The 17,826-nt window shown below is 38.5% G+C and overlaps 1 protein-coding gene across 3 annotated transcripts in view; it reads left to right on the top strand.

The window, feature by feature from the left end:
• LOC140495987 (neuronal migration protein doublecortin-like) overlaps nt 1-17,826 on the top strand; it is a 174,796-nt gene that overhangs the window by 142,371 nt on the left and 14,599 nt on the right. Inside the window, exons 4-6 of one of the 3 annotated variants that reach the window (XM_072595368.1) lie at nt 3,373-3,475; nt 10,445-10,483; nt 13,251-13,361. In XM_072595368.1, coding sequence (XP_072451469.1) covers nt 3,373-3,475; nt 10,445-10,483; nt 13,251-13,361 — 253 coding nt within the window. Of the gene's footprint in view, nt 1-3,372; nt 3,476-6,233; nt 6,491-10,444; nt 10,484-13,250; nt 13,362-17,826 lie in introns of those variants that run through there. The other 2 variants (XM_072595369.1, XM_072595370.1) reach the window with 2 other exon arrangements.

Here is a 17,826-nt window from a genome sequence, read left to right on the forward strand (position 1 = left end):
ATGCGCTAGTGAGAGTGAGCATGAGCCTTGGTCAAGTGCATACGCTTGATGGGTGCAGTAGCAGAGAGAAGGTGATGGCAGAATGGAGACGGTCATTGACCTTCTTCCTGCTTTGGTGACCTGGGGAGCAACCTCAGACCACGTTGATGGATTGACCTCTAGCGGTGCTGGGATAAGACGCTGGTCCTCCTCTGCACCTCCCCATCCACCACGACTTCTTAGGTCCCCAGTTGCAAAGTGGGATGTCAGTTTTCCTTTGACATGTCTGAGACAAATGGTATGAACAAGCTCTGGGATTCCCAGCTTTTGATATGGAGCACAACTGTGTTTTGAGTATTGTGCCAGTGTCAGGAATTCTGGGATGTCCCAGATGTTATGAGAACTTCAGCCTACGGTGGGTGAGGGAATAGAATGAGCTGGTGCCATCTCGGGGTATTTGTGATGCGAAGACAATGAGGTGAGTTTGGGAAGATATTGTGAGAAATCACAGTTGGCCTCACAGAGAGAAACATTCCATGAAACTAACTAAAACTGACACTTAGGGATGGATTTTTTTCAGAAATCAGTTAGGAATCTGAAAAAGTTGACATCACCAAACAACTTCAATGGGAAACTTAAAGTATTCAGCCTGATCAACAACTCCAAAAGTGATGGTCTGCATCTAACTCCATGGGAGCCAGAGCACTGTCCTCTGCTGCAGGACACAGTCAATAAGGAGAAACTGCCTGTTCTAGATTACTGCAAAACAAAGACTGTCTCTTCCAATTAGAAAATGATTACCTAATCCAAAAATCCAGGACTACAGGGAAGAAAGCATCTTTTTCAACAGATTGGCAGTCTTCCAGGAAGGAAATTCAGGAGATAAAGTAATGGACCCAGAATAACATCTGTAAAAAGTGACAATCTCGACAAACTTTATCCAAGTGATAAAGGATCCTCTGGTGAAGAAATGATCCATTGGTTAGTATGAGGGTACCAGTCCTCAAGCAAGAAAACCTACCATTCATCCAAGTCTGAACATGGGCATTCTGAGCGACTACCTGCATATGTAAAGTCAGACACATATGGTGGAGAATGGGATGGAAATCACGGTCTAATGGGTCGTGGTAAATGTAATATAATTATATACATGATTTGCATAATTGGTTATCTATTGGGGAAATGAATTGGTGGAGGATGTGTAAATGTAATGTAATGGTATTGAAAAGATTTATTTTCATGTTAAGTTGATTCCGCTCATTTTGCTGATGCTATACAATCTGTGGTTGAAACAAGCGGTCATACACTAGCTTTTAGGGGGAGCAGAGGGATCTCACCAGGAGATCACTAAAAGGTATTTGTCATGTGCTGCTCCATCTTCTGTCTTCTTCCACTGCTGCCTTTTCCAATCCTGAGATGTAAAATTTAAATTGCAGCCCCAATTTAAATGTTTGAAACAATACTGCCATAAAAGCGACAGATTGGACACAATCTTCCTTCTTTCCATTTTGTTTTAACTGTGTCTCTATGACTCACACCCATAGCCTTGTGGGATTTGATATCATAACCACAATTCTGTTTCCTTTCAGTTCTGTTTTTACTCATTAACTTTGGGAATATTTCTCTCCTTGAACAACTCCTTTAATGTATTTCAAAATTGGCCATCTGCCGATACATTGGCTCAATTATATTCCATTCTTTAGCTGTTTAATCTAGGAATCAGCTTGATCTTCTGTTTTCTAAAATTAGCTTTTGATGTACTGATACTATAATTAGAATACTTAAATCAAAGTTTGGCACATTGGTAATCGTTACCCGTTCCTGAATTTCCAATGAATAATGTGTAATTGCTTTGATGTTCGATAACCTATCTATAACTGGAAAATATGGCAAGACTTAAATGTGTCGGTTAGTGGAAGTCAGGGGTCAATTCTGCCCTTTTTCAAAACAAAGATGATTTAAGTATCATTTTTTGCCATTGAATCAGCAAATGTTAATAACTAAATGCAAACTAGTTGTACTTGTTGGGAGAGAGGCTGGGGCAGAATTTAATGGTTGTGATGGGGGTCTCTCTGATTCATCATTGGTTGGTCAGTTGGTGAGAACGCTTTGCCATCTCTTATTGGGAAGTGCCAGTCGGGCATTTAATTAAGTAATGGTGTGCCATTCCTGTCTGTCCGCAAATGGCTGGCAACTCTTTATTGATCAGCATCATTATATTACAGTACTGGGAGGCTGTGTAGTTAATGACAGTGCTTTTGCCCGAAACGTTGATTTTGCTGCTCGTTGGATGCTACCTGAACTGCTGTGCTCTTCCAGCACCACTAATCCAATGACAGTACCATACCCACTGAAGGCCTAGGATGCCCATGGACATGGGCAGCAAGAGCAGAAGGTACAGCTGTCTATGGTCCCCCCTTCTCTCCCATCTCCCAATCAGACACTGGATGCCCTTGAATGACAGATCCCAACAGGAGACCTGACACAACGTTGACAGAGTTTATTTGCTGGGCTCACCACTTACCAAGTTCCCCGCCCACTGTTAAGTCTGTACCAGCAGAAGTACTTGAGTATTATTTGCACTTAAGCACCTTCATTGGTAGTGAAAAGCAAAATACTGTGGATGCTGGAAATCTGAAATTAAAACACAGAGTTCTGGAGAAACTCAGTAGGTCTGGCACTATCTGTGAGAGAAATAGAGTTAGCATTTTGAGTCCAGTACGACTATTTCAGAACTGGCTTGTTTCTCTAGCTCAACAAACGCAGATGCCACAATTTTTTTTAGATTCCCTACAGTGTGAAAACAGGCCCTTCGGCACAACAAGTCCACACCAACCCTCTGAAGAGTAGCCCACCCAGACCTGTTCCCCTACATTGACCCCTGACTAATGGAAAATTTAGCATAGCCAATTCACCTAACCTGCACATCTTTGGATTGTGGGAGTAAACCCACGCAGACACGGGGAAAATGTTTAAACTCCACACAGACAGTTGCCTGAGGCAGGAATCGAACCCGGGAACCCTGGCGCTGTGAGGCAGTAGTGCTAACCACTGAGCCACCATGCCACCCCCAAATTCTTAAAACTGACAACTCAGAGGCTTTTCTGTATCTCTGTTCAAATAATAGACTGCAGAAACAAATCTGTTCTGTGTTAATCATCTTCTCGTTTGGAATTAGGCTGGTCAGGATTGGCCAAAGGTTGACAAATATTAACATTTTCTTTCAATTTACTTCTGTGGCTCATAAGTACTTATATGACCTCTTTTCAGGAATTTGAATTTAAGAACATGATTGAGTAATTTGTGTATTGTCTGTGAAAGGAGTACACCTAGAGCACATGATTTTTTTTCTTGTTCCTTTTAAAAAAATGTTTTAATGTTTGGTTTCTGCAGGTGTCATGCCTACAAGACTTTTTTGGGGATGATGATGTGTTCATTGCTTGTGGCCCAGAAAAGTTCCGATATGCCCAAGATGACTTTTCACTGGATGAAAATGGTAAGTATTTGCATGGATTACGATTATAGCTATCGCACAATACAATGCCAATCCTTTGGCAGTTTGAATCCAACTCCAAATAGTTGAAGTCAAATGTTTCACTTAGGGGAATGAACCAGATCACCAGAAGTGAGATAGGTTCTAGCAAATATGGGATGTTACTGTTCTGAGGAAAATATTGTTGAATTCTGCATAAATTAGCCATTTTAGCTAGACAGTAGTGTTAAGCCATTCAGATACTGGAAGCATCATACTCACCCTCCAATTAAACTGTGCTATATTTGGCAAGAAAATTGTTGATTTGTCATTGAGACAGTATATTTGAGTATAGATGTTTAATTCAATTTAAGTCGTCAAGAATTAAACAAAAGTAGCAGAAATGAATTGGAGAAGAGTACCCTTGCCCATTAAATTCTGTTTTTAGGGCCTTTACCGCTTCATGAAAACATGATTCTATATCCTTACTGGATGAAAAGTTCAGCGAGTTTCTAGAATAAGCCAGTCGGAAGCTTAAAAAGTCATGTTCTCATCTCTTCTGATGTGAAAGCAGTGAGTTTTGCATGTTTGCACTTTTCCACCTCACCATGCCTTCTGCCAGTGGCCACCTTTTATTTCACACTTTTTAAAATGTCTGAAGTCCTCTCACTGCTGACCTAGACAATGCAGACCAACTTGTCTGAAGATGGAAAAATGAATGTCTGGCTCAACTCACATTCTTTAGCGTCGAGTGCAAATGCTGTGAAATTGATCCAGTAAGTATTATTCCTTAAATGATTGATAACTTCTACGTGTTTAAATGTTTGTTTTGTCGTTCAGAATTCATACCAATTCATTTAAATCATGAGTTTGGCCAATTGGCTCTGTTGTCTAATCATTGCACCTTTCTGCCATTTGCTCTCTTGGATCACTGCCATGTTTTTGCATTGTTCTTTAGTTTTACCCTAATTTTGTAATTGTTGACAGATGTTCTTGGCAGACAACTTTGGCAATGTAAGTTCTAATCAGTAATCTAATCGTGAAATAAGGACTTTTTCTGGAGGACTTGGTCTTTCATTTATCTTATGATATGGGTTTAATTCACCTCTTGCCCCAACCTTCTCTCCTCCCCACCACTACCACCGCTGCACCTGTCATCTCTATACTACCTCCTTTGGAAATTAATCTCAATATGTAAAGTTTCCTGCAAATTATGAACCTTGATAGATTTTTCCTCTCTAATGATTTCAGGTAAATATAACAGTGCATCCTTTTCTCTTCAGATATCCTTCATAGTGTTGAAGGTACCTTGAGTCTTGACACAACAAGTTAAAAACATCATTTTAGTTTTCTGCATCCATCTGCCTGCACATTAAGCATCCTGCAGTCATTTCATATAACACATCACCTCAAAATTGATTTAACCTTCAATAATAAATCTGCATTCAACTTTGGAGAGAGTAGGTTACATCGCATGGTGCCATGTTCAAAAACAATACAAATGTGATGCTTTCAATGAGCTTGTCCACCCACCTAATCAGTAATCAAATGTATGCTTTGTCAACTGATATTTCTCTGAAACCACTTCTTTTTTCCACTGATGACACTGGTCTTTGGATGAACAAATCCTATTGCCTTGCTGAAGTGCTCTTTATTCACTTGCATCCTGACATTGAAGGATAACCCGTAAATTCAAACTTTAGGATCTTCATGGTTCCAGTGTCCATATTTTTGCATTCTAGCAGGGGCCAGTGGATAGTACTACAGATTTGTACTACAGAGTAACCAAGCATCTCAGAGTTTGTGTGACCATTCTGTTCTTCAGGTGGTGGGTGTCCTATGTTTCCATTCCATGTTTCAGAAACATTGACTCTGCCTGTGAGCCTGCTCTGGTACTCTCAAATGCTCTTTTGAGTTCACACATTGGTTCACACTCCCACCAAACTCCAATGGCACCCCATTAATATATCTAATATACCAGTGTGTGGTGGCTGAGGTAAGTTTAGAATTGTGTTTGGATGTAGTGGTTATTGAGTCGAATGCATTTGACGATAATGCTGAGGCCTATCACCTTGTCTGAGGAAATCTTTTAAGGTAATAATTGTTCTTTTCAGAGCTACTTATTACGTGGTGTTCCCTCTAAGTTTCCTTTCCGGCTGTGCAAGCCTCTGCAGTCCATTTGTGACGATGGTTTCTGGAACCAGAAGTTGGTGCCGCGATGGACATGCTGATGCTAATCACCCTCGTGGAAGCTATGCACACAGCCACATAGCTTAGAGGGAACATTGGGTGTGACCATAGATTTGTCGTCTTGATGTTATTGCACTCACCATGAAAACCTTCAACCGATATTTAATCTCCTACTTCAACATTAACACACCATTCAGCATGTGAAATTTCATTAAAGTTACCTAAGCTTGAACTTTTCAAGCTGTTGACTTTCACAGGTTGACTAGGTGAATCAATGATATCAGCCCCACTGATATTTGAGATATTATAATATTTTCTTCTTGCTTTTAATATTCATTTCCCTAAAGTTTTTCTTAAATGGAAAACCAGTTGAGCTGATTAATGGATGAATAAGCCAATCTCTGTGATGACTGGACTGAAGTTCCATTGTTTCCTTACCTCCTCATGTTCATATGTTGTCAAGCAGATTTTGTTTTATGAATGTCCTACATTCACCACACAACCTGTTTGTTAGTTTTTTTTTAAATATTATGATCTCCAGCTCTCAAGGGCTTGCTGCTTCCTGATATCCTCATCCTTCTGTTTAATTTAGGAAGAAAGCAATTCCGCCACACACAAAAGAAGGATTTGATGCTTAAGGAAAGGGACCATGGGAATCAGGTCCAGAACAAGTGAGCCTCCCATCTGTCTTCTATCTCCCATAGCTTGCAACTGATGATGTTTCCAATTTGGGAGTCTATGGTTAGGGGTTGGGAGACTGGTCCCTCACTTTTATGTTTGTTTTCAATTTTTCAATGATCTGTTAATAACTTTGTTTAACATGAGTTAAATAAATACTCTTTGGTTACACGTTTCAGTGTCTTCTTTGGCTTACAGACCTGCATTGTTCTAGTATATAAGAAAGCAGAAATCATGATCCTTTACTCCAGCCATAATGCATTACATGTTTTTAAGCTTCGGACTTGGCAATTCTAATCACATCAAGGAATTTTTAGAAGTAATGAATGTTTCATAAATGCTACTTTGCAGAATGCTGCTACAGATCTTTATGACAGTTATCACAGTGAATGCAATTGCTTCAAGTTCCGTTTACATCTATATTTATTTCATATTGCAGTGGTTTTATTTCCAATTCTTCTGTCTTTTAATCTATCGGACCTTTGGTGCAATGGGCGAATCTTACACTCATGCTCCTTGCTTAACTCATCCAAAATATACCCACTTATTCAGGGCCAAAATCTGACCTTCATTTTCAGTTATTCTCAATGTCTTTATTGGTAGTTGTCAGCTTATATCAACTTTAGTTAAAAGATATATTTGTTTTTGCAAGTGGAACTTTTACTGATATTGGCAAAATGATACAATGGGTGGAATCTTCCAGACCTAGAGGTGGGTTTTTGGCAGACCAGAACCTTGTAACCTTCCAGCCTTTTGACCAAAATAGGTTTTGAATAGAAAGGCTGAATTTCCATTTTGACACCCTGTTGACATCTGAGGCACCCAAGCATTCAATTAATGACTATATGAGGGCCTGTTCAGAATTGGGCTCAATCATTTCAGTAGAAGGCTGGGGAAGAAAGAGCTAATCAAACAACTAGTTAACCAGTGCTGGGGCAAGGGCTGTCATAGTCTGTGCAGCATGCAGTGAGTGGAGCTATAACAGTGAGGGGACTACTCAAAGTCACTCTCTTTAGCTTGCTTCAGACCTTCCTATGCACTCTTGCCCTGACCACCACCGTTGCTCCCACCTCTGGCTGTTGAGGTGGCAGGGAGATCCTCATCCTGGTTCTATTTCAGGTTAAAAAGCCCTCCAGCAGCCAATCAGCTACCTGATTGATGGACGATCTGGTGGACTTCGCCAGCTTTTAAGCTGCAGGCTTTCCCTCCTCCACTCTCTCATTTTCACTTGAAGCAGCATCTTTCAGGTTTTGAGCTATGATGGATAATCTCTGCTTTTTAGTCAACAGTGAGTACATTAGCATCAGCCCTTACCCACAAATATCTGCTCTTCAGATAAACAGAAAGTCATTTCTATAAATGAGACAGCCAGGTCAGAAATAGAAATTGGGCCAACCATATTTCATTTGCAAATTACATCTGAATGGGATCAGAATAACTTGCAACCGCCCCTGATGACATGTTAGGTAGAAACATTTTGGGGATAGCACTGTCTTTTGCCCTAGCACCCTTGGCTATGAGTTGTCAGCAGTGGTGAATGTTGAAATCACCCTAGATACAGACCTTGTTGCCTAGCAAATCTTCCTGAAAAGTTCACAAATTAGAGGTTGCGCCTATGATGTTCTCCAATATCAGATGGCATGCAGTATAGATTCACACGTAAAACATAACTGTGTGTAAAGACAGTGAGCCAAGACTTAGTACCTTCAGTAGTGGAGAAGAGAACAGTTGTCACAGGAGGTTGCTGACTTTAAGATCTCTCAATACAGTTGCTCCATTTCCCAATTCAGTTGTCCCTATTTCATTGAGTTCCTCTAAAACAGGAGGCAAATTGGAAAATAAAAATATCATTTATGCTCCTATAACATCATTGTCAACAGAGTGGAAAATTAAATGATTATTCTCATATTATAGAATACTATGATGACACTATTATTTTAATTTAAACTTTTAAGTAAGAAGAACTGTTCTGCTGGAATTGTTATAAATTTGATTTTTGCAGCTTATGTAAAAGCAAATGGCTGGAATTTTCTTGGAACTGTGGCAACCCTGTGTAAAATGGAACTTCTCACACTTGTGGTAATGTCATAGGGAGGAAATCTCCAGTCAAACATTACAGGACTGTTCTGAAATTCTTAAAGAATTACTTGTCATACTTCTAGACACTATGAACTGAATTTTCTTTAATCCTTTATTTACTACAGAACAAGTGTCACCATGACATGAAATCATTCATTATGTAATCCTCAATTTCCTTTTAATACTTAAATTCCAAGTAGGCTATGTAATGTAACATTGTTAGTTCACCTGTTTCATTTTCTTAGAGTTACTGTGTTCACAAGCCCCACACAGTAGTTAACAGAACTGGGTGGTTAAACCTAACCAGTATAGGAATAAGACAAGTTGCAATGAGGCATCCAGTTTCTCCCTGAAGTACAAACTATGTTTACTGATCAGCTGCAGTGAAATCATTTTTCATATCTGCAAAGATAATTTAGAGATTCTATACAATTCCAAAATGTGCAAGATATGAGAAGTAGAAAAAAGTTCTTCTATTAATTAGTGACTGATTTCTCAAATAGTTTTATCATTTAAATTAATCCAACAAACATGACTTTGCACTGAAAGTGTGAATTTATTGTGACATCAACCACCCATAATTCTTAGGATAAAAGCCTTATCTTATTGTTGATGATTTAATGTGCACAGAGATTATACTATGAGGTAATACGTCAGAAGAGATCAATATTAACTAAGTGCAATAAGAAGTTACATAATTTGATTTCGATCACCTTTTGTTTGAAAGTATAACTGAGTAAGACACAAATTTACAATTACATTTTTACTGTAAAATCTTATGCGATAGAGCATCTATACTCCAGCATTCAGAACTTCAATTTAGTTTTGAATGCCCCATCTGCATCTGTTGCAGATTTAATATGTGACTATAATTCTTTTTAATGGTGTGCTGTATACAACACTAGAAGTTATGTGCTGGACTCAGTACTAGTCCAGAATATTGTTGTTAACTTAAAAGGCCCATATGTCAAAGGAAATGAGAGTGCGGGAAGCAAGGAAACTGAAGTGTCTACTTGCTACAAATGAAAGAATATTGTTGAGGGAAAATTCATTCTTTTTTAGAGTGACTGGTACTTTAAAAAATGCCAATGAAAGTTTTGACTTTTAAAATAAATGATTAACCTGCTAGGGAAAACCAGTTCAGCCATTTCTGAATTTGCAATTAATCTATGGAAATTGAAGTATTTCCATATTTTTGTCTTGACTGTGAGAAAAGATTTGTTCTAAAGGACCCGATGGAATAATTTATAGAACAGCAAGCGTCTACATTGTTATAAACCCTGATATGTTACATTTTAATTGCTTTGCTAACTAATAGAAGTACAGTGCCACCTTGAAGTTCCAGGGACCTGGGTTCAAACCCTGCTACAGCAGATGGTGGGATTTGAATTCAATAAAAAGACCAGTCTAATGTTGACCATGAAACCATTGTTGATTATTGAAAAAACCCATCTGGTTTGCTAATCTCCTTTAGGGAAGGAAATCTGCTATGCTTACTTGATCTGGCTTATATATGACTCCAGACCCACAGCAATGTGGTTGACTCTTAAATGCCCTCTAGGCAATTAGGGATAACCAATAAATGCTATTGGCTGGAGCCACCCACATCCCATGAGTGAATTAAAGAAAATAAGTTACATGGGGAGTTCAGTAAACTAAATCTTAATTAATTCTGGATAATAGTACAGCCTTGTGGAGAAAACGTTATTCAATAAATCTAATCTCCATGACACCAATGAAGTGTTCTAAGCAATAAACTAAATTTTTGAAATGCAAACTTTGAGTTAAAAACATCACACAATACTCTTTTACATAAACATTTAGTTTAATGCAAGGTATAAGTATAAACATTGGAGCATGTTTAAAGTGATGGAACATTATTATAATTATAGTATGTTAAAATAGTAAAGTTGAAACTGAAAAGAATTCCTCTCCCAGAGCAGAAATGAGGATTTTTTAAAACAAAAGCTATGAGAAAATGGCTAAGAAGTTTGCCAGGTGTTATGATCTGTTAATTGTCTGATTAAAGCTTTTGTACTCTCCAAGAGGTGCACAGAAGTCGGACGCTGGGAGGTTTTGATGTTGGTAAGTAAAGGATTTAGTGGTGACAGATTTTCACCAGCAGAAATGTTTGCACTGTTGTGGGATGAACATGTGAAGAAAAGTTGATGTCAGAAGAGAAGCATTGAAATAAAACTGAGTGTAGAAATCATTAGATGCAATGATGTAGCCAACAAGTTTCTGTACCTTTTCCAACTTTTTGTTCTGAAATATAAACATAAAGCAGCAACATTATATTTAACATTTCTAAATGCACTGTAGAACACTGATGAAATAATTTGAGATTTGTTCTCTTTCTTTTGTGCTGTTTAGTTATTGTCTGTCTCTTTCATTAATTGTGGCTGTATCTTTTCAAAAAATGCCAAGCGTCCCTCTGTTGCTGTTCAGCTAATCCCTTTTTAAAATACAATCACTGATATTTCTGCTTTCAATGGGTCTTACTGCTTCCTTTTCTGTCAATTCCTGCTGTGATCTTTTTTCTACATTTGGCTGCCATTCTTCCTTCCTTTCTTTCGCTATCCCTTCTTATTTCTATGACTTTTTGAATTGAAATAGTGTTTTTTTTTATCTGGTCATGTTTAGTTGTATTCAAAGTTCAGAAACAGACATTGCCTCTTGGAGTAATTCAGGTACTCTTTGTCCAGGTTCTTAGCTTGACTGTTGGCCTCTGAATGTATCTGTTGGCCTGATCAGCTATATTTGGACCTTGTATTAAAATGTAAAGATAAAACAAATTCATTTTTAGCTACAGAACTAGAAAGAGATGAAGACATATTTAGTAAATCATAAATGATTGTTATGATTAGAAATTTTGTGTTAGTGGAATAGGCCACTTAGCTATTTGAGCCTGCTATGCCACGCAGTAAAATCATGACTGACATGGTCATGGTCTCAACTCCACTTGTCTTCCTCTTGCCATATGCTCACCACCCAACTTGAAACCACTGATTCCCTTGATGGGGTCAATTTGTTTTCTTGCAAAATGCAACACAGTAGCTGAGCATTTAAAAACCAAGAAGATAGTAACCAATTCATAGACTCCACAGTTCTTTCTTTTCAAGGTCATCAAACGTGAAAAATCTGAAAGGGACAATTAGATTCAGTGCATTTCTTGACTGCTAGGTTGATGTTTATCTATATAATATTTAAAATATATGTATGTTTGTGCCATAATGTATATTATACATGTATGTATGTGCTTATATATCTGAATTTATCTCTGTCTATATATATAGAAATAAAATTCAGTGCAGTTTAGTTTGTTTCTAATCCTATCAGCCCGAGGCATAACCTTTCAAGCAGATTGTCTGAACTTCATGCACCAGCGACTAAACATTTCAAAATGTTGTTTTCTGATGATTTGCCAGTAATACGCCACCGATTACAAATTCTAGTTCATATGAAGGTCAGACAGTTTTATTTCAGTCTAGCAGTCATTTAATTCCTCTACTGTAGTCTATTTGTAAGGTGCATTGAAGTATACAGCAGTCCTTCATTATAGCAAACTCAGATTATACCGCAATCTCTATTACACCATATATTGCTTATGGCTGCCTCTTTAATAAATAAACCACATAAAACAACTTCCTTATAACATGTTGCCTAGTGCAGCAGTCTTTACTGGTCGGAAAACTGTCCTTATTGAGAGTATCTGGTATTATTTCTGAATCAACGTGTTCAGCAATGTTATTACTCATCTCTGGAGCAGATTGGTCTTGAATTGCCACAAAGGAAGGGACACTACCACTGCGTCACAAGTGCCCCTCTGGAGAGTAGCTGGTTTACTGTGCCTCTAATTTAAAATATAAGTGAGCTGATCTTTTGTCAAATGGAATATTGGATAATGATCTGAGTGGAGTTTGAACCAGTGAGGCACACCAATGTTAACATTCAGTGGTTAAGAACTAAGAACAATTGCACACCGTTATTTGTGGAAACTTCATTAAAATAATTCTTTGTTTTCTTTACCTTCTATTTATTTCCTGAAGGAATTTGTTTCTTGCTGGAATTCCATAGGCTGTGGTTACTTCACAAGTATGACCAATGACCATAAATTAGATATGGTAAAGGATGAGAAAAAGCTATTCAGTTGTATGGAGTATGGAATATAACTGTTACTGAATGGACAATAGCTAACTCCTTGTTTGACATTTTATGTATGTCAAGAAGAATTCTAGGCAACAACCCTGTATGGGATAAAGTTTCCCACACAAGCTTCTTCTGCCTCCAGCCCTTTTTCTCAACTAGTTTCATAACCTGGAAGTCAGAAATAGAGTTAAAAATTGCTTTTTGAATCACAATTCATGAAACGTGCATTTGGCGAAGAGAAGGTTGTGGACTTGAGACCAGAAAGGAAAATCTTGCCGACCTTAATGTGCTCCTGGCTATAACAGATCAGTGATATGGCCTTCTCTGAGTTGACTGTGGCTATGTTTTCCTTTGCCATTTATCTAATGTACAAATAAGATTATGATTATCCCAACATAAGGGTCCAATTAATAATTGGTCTCGAAGTTGAGTTTCAGCAATGACATCAATACATTAATAACTTCTTTAAGTAAATCTTGACAAGATGATCAAATATATCTCCGTTCTCAAACAGCAGCTTCAATGGACAAATTCTAATGTAGTTGTCAACACAGAGATGCACAGTGTGATTCATTCACTAGATTGCCCAGGGAGGAAAGTGAGTAGCCAGGAAGTAAGTCAGATTCAATATGGTAAGTTGTCATTTATTATTATTTGTGGGAGGCTATTCTTAAATATGACTTTTTTTCTACTTTTTAATCAGAATGCCGTGTGGTGAAGACAAACCCTGGAGGCAAATCAACTAATGCCTCACAAAGGTCCACAGGCAAGAGCTCTGGAGCTTCACGTCGCAGTAAGTCTCCTGCAGACTCTGGTAAGTGGAACCTGTCGGCACTTTGAAGGCCTGAAGGTTTGTGACAATACAGAAATGAATACTAATTGACATGTGACTATGACCATCTGTCAATCAAATGAAACAGAACCTGGAGATACTGACTTCTAATCCAAGGTATATGCAATGCAATTCCTAACGCAGGTGTGTAAATAAATGACACCATAATTATAACAGACACAACTTAAAAAAGAGAGATTCCTTGTGAATATTATTATTTGTAACTGAACAGTTTTCTTGCTTTCTCATTATTTTTAATATGGCTTCCCAATGTTAAGCCCTATATGGGATTGGGAGAGGTGGATTATTGTGTCAGGAAAAGTTTGCAATGTGGCAATGCCTCCAGTGTAACTTTGACAGTTGGGTAATGACAAAGTCAGCACTTTACAGACAGGACTGTTCCACTATTTTCTCATGTCCATCATCTATAAGTTTAAAAAAAAGTACCGATTACAGCATTGAATGGTTTAATGAATGGCTAGACATAGGAACACCATCTTAAAATGACTTGCGACTTATCTGCAAGATCAGTGAGAGACTAAGAGAAACACTGTGGGGTTTCAGGGCCGCAGCTACAATTTGTTAATCTACATAGCACAGCAAATTACTTCAGTCAAATCAAGCTAACAACCTACATTTGTAATATTTAGCTTTTACTCTGATATTTTTGTGCGTTTAAATATAAACTAGCTTGTATCCACAGTATCCTTCTACAATAGAAAAATTGAGTGGAAAAAGAAAAATTGATTGAGAAACTCAAGTGTTCCAAAGAGTCAATGAAATACTTTTGATATGGAGTCATTGTTGCCAGAAATGTGAGAGCCAATATCCACAGAGAAAGTTTCCACAAACAGCAACACCATGATCTGATCGCTTGTTTTAGTGACACTGGACACTGGTTGAGGAATAAACATCGTAAGACAATGTCAGGAGATTTGCACTATTAGATTATTTACACCTATATGAGAATAAAAAGGGCTCCCACTAACATCTCATCCAAAAGACAAAACCTTTAAAAGCATAGCACTGTCTCAGTCATGCAGTGGTATTCTCTTTGATTTCAAGCGTAAGTGTCTGGAGCAGGACATGGACTTGCAACCTCTGACTCTGCAGAGACAGGTACAACACTGAACTGCAGCTAATAGCAGAAGCAGGGGCTGTTCTCTTGGCTTCTAATAAACTGTGTAGTTGTAATTCAGATGATAGAATGGGTGAAATGGGCACCCTATGCTTTTAATAGGACCCCCCCTTAAATCCACTACACCATTGAATAACTTAAGAAATTCATTGAAACTGTTCAGTTTGGTTTAGTTTCATCAATAGTTCTCGTAACTGCATTGACATAAAATTGTATGTACAATTCACTATCCTATCTATCTGCGACTCCACTTTCAAGGAGCTATACATCTGCACTCGAAGGTCTCTTTGCTCAGCAACACTCCCCGGGACCCTACCGTTAAGTGTATAAGTCCTGCTAGGATCTGTTTTCCAAAAATGCAGCACCTCGCATTTATCCAAATTAAACTCCATCTGTCACTTCTCAGCCCATTGGCCCATCTGGTCAAGATCCTGTTGCAATCTGAGGTAACCTTCTTTGCTGTCCACTACACCTCCAATTTTGGTGTCATCTGCAAATTTATTGACTGAATCTCTTATACTCACATCCAAATCATTTATTTAAATTACAAAAAGTAGTGGACCCAGCACCGATCTTTGTGGCACTCCACTGGTCACAGGCCTCCAGTCTGAAAAACAACCCTCCACCACCACCCTCTGTCTTCTACATTTGAGCCAGTTCTGTATCCAAATGGTGAGTTCTCCCTGTATTCCATGAGACCTAACCTTAATCAGTCTCCCATGGGGAATCTTGCCGAAAGCCTTACTGAAGTCCATATAGATCACATCTACCGCTCTGCCCTCATCAATCCTCTTTGTTACTTCTTCAAAAAACTCAATCAAGTTTGTGAGGCATGATTTCCCACGCACAAAGCCATATTGACTATCCCTAATCAATCCTTGCCTTTCCAAATACATGTACATCCTGTCCCTCAGGATTCCCTCCAACAACTTGCCCACCACCGACATCAGGCTCACTGGTCTATAGTTCCCTGGCTTGTCCTTACTACCCTTCTTAAACAATAACACCACGTTAGCCAACCTCCAGTCTTCCGGCACCTCACCTGTGACTATCAATGATACAAATATCTCAGCAAGAGGCCAAGCAATCACTTCTCTAGCTTCCCACAGAGTTCTAAGGTACATCCGATGAGGTCCTGGGGATTTATCCACCTTTACGCATTTCAAGGCATCCAGCGTGCAGGAGGCTGGTACAATTGCAACAGTTAAAAGGCATTTGGATGGGTATATGAATAGGAAAGGTTTTGAGGGATATGGGCCGGGTGCTGGCAGGTGGGACTAGATTGGGTTGCGACATCTGGTGGGTATGGACCGGTTGGACTGAAGGGTCTGTTTCCATGCTGTACATTTCTATGACTCTATTAGTTTAAACCATACAAAATAGACAGAAATAATGTTGACACGAATAAATCACATACCAAGTAACATAAATGATAATTAAGTCTTCTTTTAACTTAGTGAAGGAGAGAAACATTGCCCTGTAAGTGCTGATTAGGCCAAAAACTGCCTTAAAAGGTCAACATTAAAATGGGGATCAGAACTCTGCATTAATGTTTTGGGCAACCTCACTATTGTGCAGGCTGGCCAAATGTATTTTTAGCTTTATTTAATTGAACCTTCAGAGTTTCATGTGCATTGATGAATTTTTAGAAAGCATTTGCAAGTTACTCTGTAGCTCAGTCTATGTCTTGTAACAAACAGGCAGAAGCAGTAGTAGAAACTTTGGCTGCTGTAGGTTTCTCCAACCCAGACTAACTGGCTCACTGTACAGTTACAATGGAATGTGGATTGATCAAAAACAGTTAGGTTATTCCGTGAGCTTCATGCTGAGTGTGATAGATTCTGTTTTGTTGGAACAAAATCACGAAAAACATTTTTGACTTTCATGGGTTGATTTAATTAAATATTAGTAATCTTCATCCAAGTTTCTTCGAATATAAATGCACATCTGGTACTAAAAGTCAATAGAAATGTGTAATTAAGGATTGAGAGTTTCTAAAGGTTGGGAATAACGCGCGCGTGTTTGTGTGTGTGTTGGCTCCACTGTTATTGCATTTCCAAATTAGTTGGCATTTGATCTTGTGCAGGAACCTAAGTGCTGGCCAGAGTGTAAACATACAGCATCTCCTGTTAAATCAAATCACAGGCTTTGTAGAGAAAACCTGGATTCAGTTGCAGGAGATGGCCTTGCTCTAACTATTTTGAATTGAATTTGACCTCAGAAGACCAGAATCCTGTTTGATGAATGACAGGCACTGCACTGTAATTTTATGCTCTGACAATGGCACTTTCAAAGACAAAGGAATTGGCTTATGCATGAACCAGTGGCAATTTCAGATTTGACAGCAGCTTGTCAGTCTCCTCCCAAAAACAGACACTGTTCCCTTGAGTCATTAGCTGAAAAATTACTCAATACCAGCAGATGTACTTCAGTCATGCCAATTGAATTTTCAAGCTTGCAGACCCTCTTGTTGTAAAATGTAGTTATAACTGATCTATATATTTTCCCAATATTTTTTACTTGTGCTTTTTGAGTATGTTTTGGGGTAAGTCAGTGACTATTTTATTCTTGCAGTGCCAGACTTGTTGATAGGCATGAAAACATCCAGATTTTTAAAAAATGCTGTTTAGCTACAGTTTAGGAATTTGAAATTACTTCTGAGCAAGCAACCTAGTTTGGACAAAGCATTTACCTGTGTACCTTCATCTTACACATATGCTGACCTTTTAGTAAAGCTCAAAGAAAGTTTCCTTAACCATGGTATATAAAAACATAGATCTTACATTTTTTGTCATCCATGGGATATGAGTGTCAGTGACAAAGGCAGCATTTGTTGACCATCCTTATTTGTGCTTGAGAAAATGGTGGAATGCTGTCTTCATGAAGCACCATAATTCCACAGTGCTGAATGGAAGAATTCCAAAATTCAGCAATGAAGAAGGTACCGTGATATAGTTCTAAATCAGGATACTGTATAACTTCCAATTGCTGATATTCCCGGCTACCTGCCTCTCCTGTCTTCCTCACTAGTAAGTTCAATAAGGTGTTGGAAGGTACAATCAATGAAGCTTTGGTAAGTTGTTAGAACTGCATTCATCAGGCAAGTGAAGGTATTCCCTGACTTGTCATATCCCTGACTTGTGATCTGAAGATGATGGAACTGCTTTGGGGTGTCAAGGGATGAGTCACCTGAGGATACCCAGCTTCTGACCTGCTCTTGTAGCTGTGATATTTGCATAGCTGGGTCCTGTTAAGTTTTTGTTCAATGATGATTCCTATGATATTGATGGCAGGTGGTTCAGCAATGTT

The sequence above is a fragment of the Chiloscyllium punctatum genome, chromosome 25 (assembly GCF_047496795.1).
Source record: "Chiloscyllium punctatum isolate Juve2018m chromosome 25, sChiPun1.3, whole genome shotgun sequence".
Taxonomy (NCBI): Eukaryota; Metazoa; Chordata; class Chondrichthyes; order Orectolobiformes; family Hemiscylliidae; genus Chiloscyllium; species Chiloscyllium punctatum.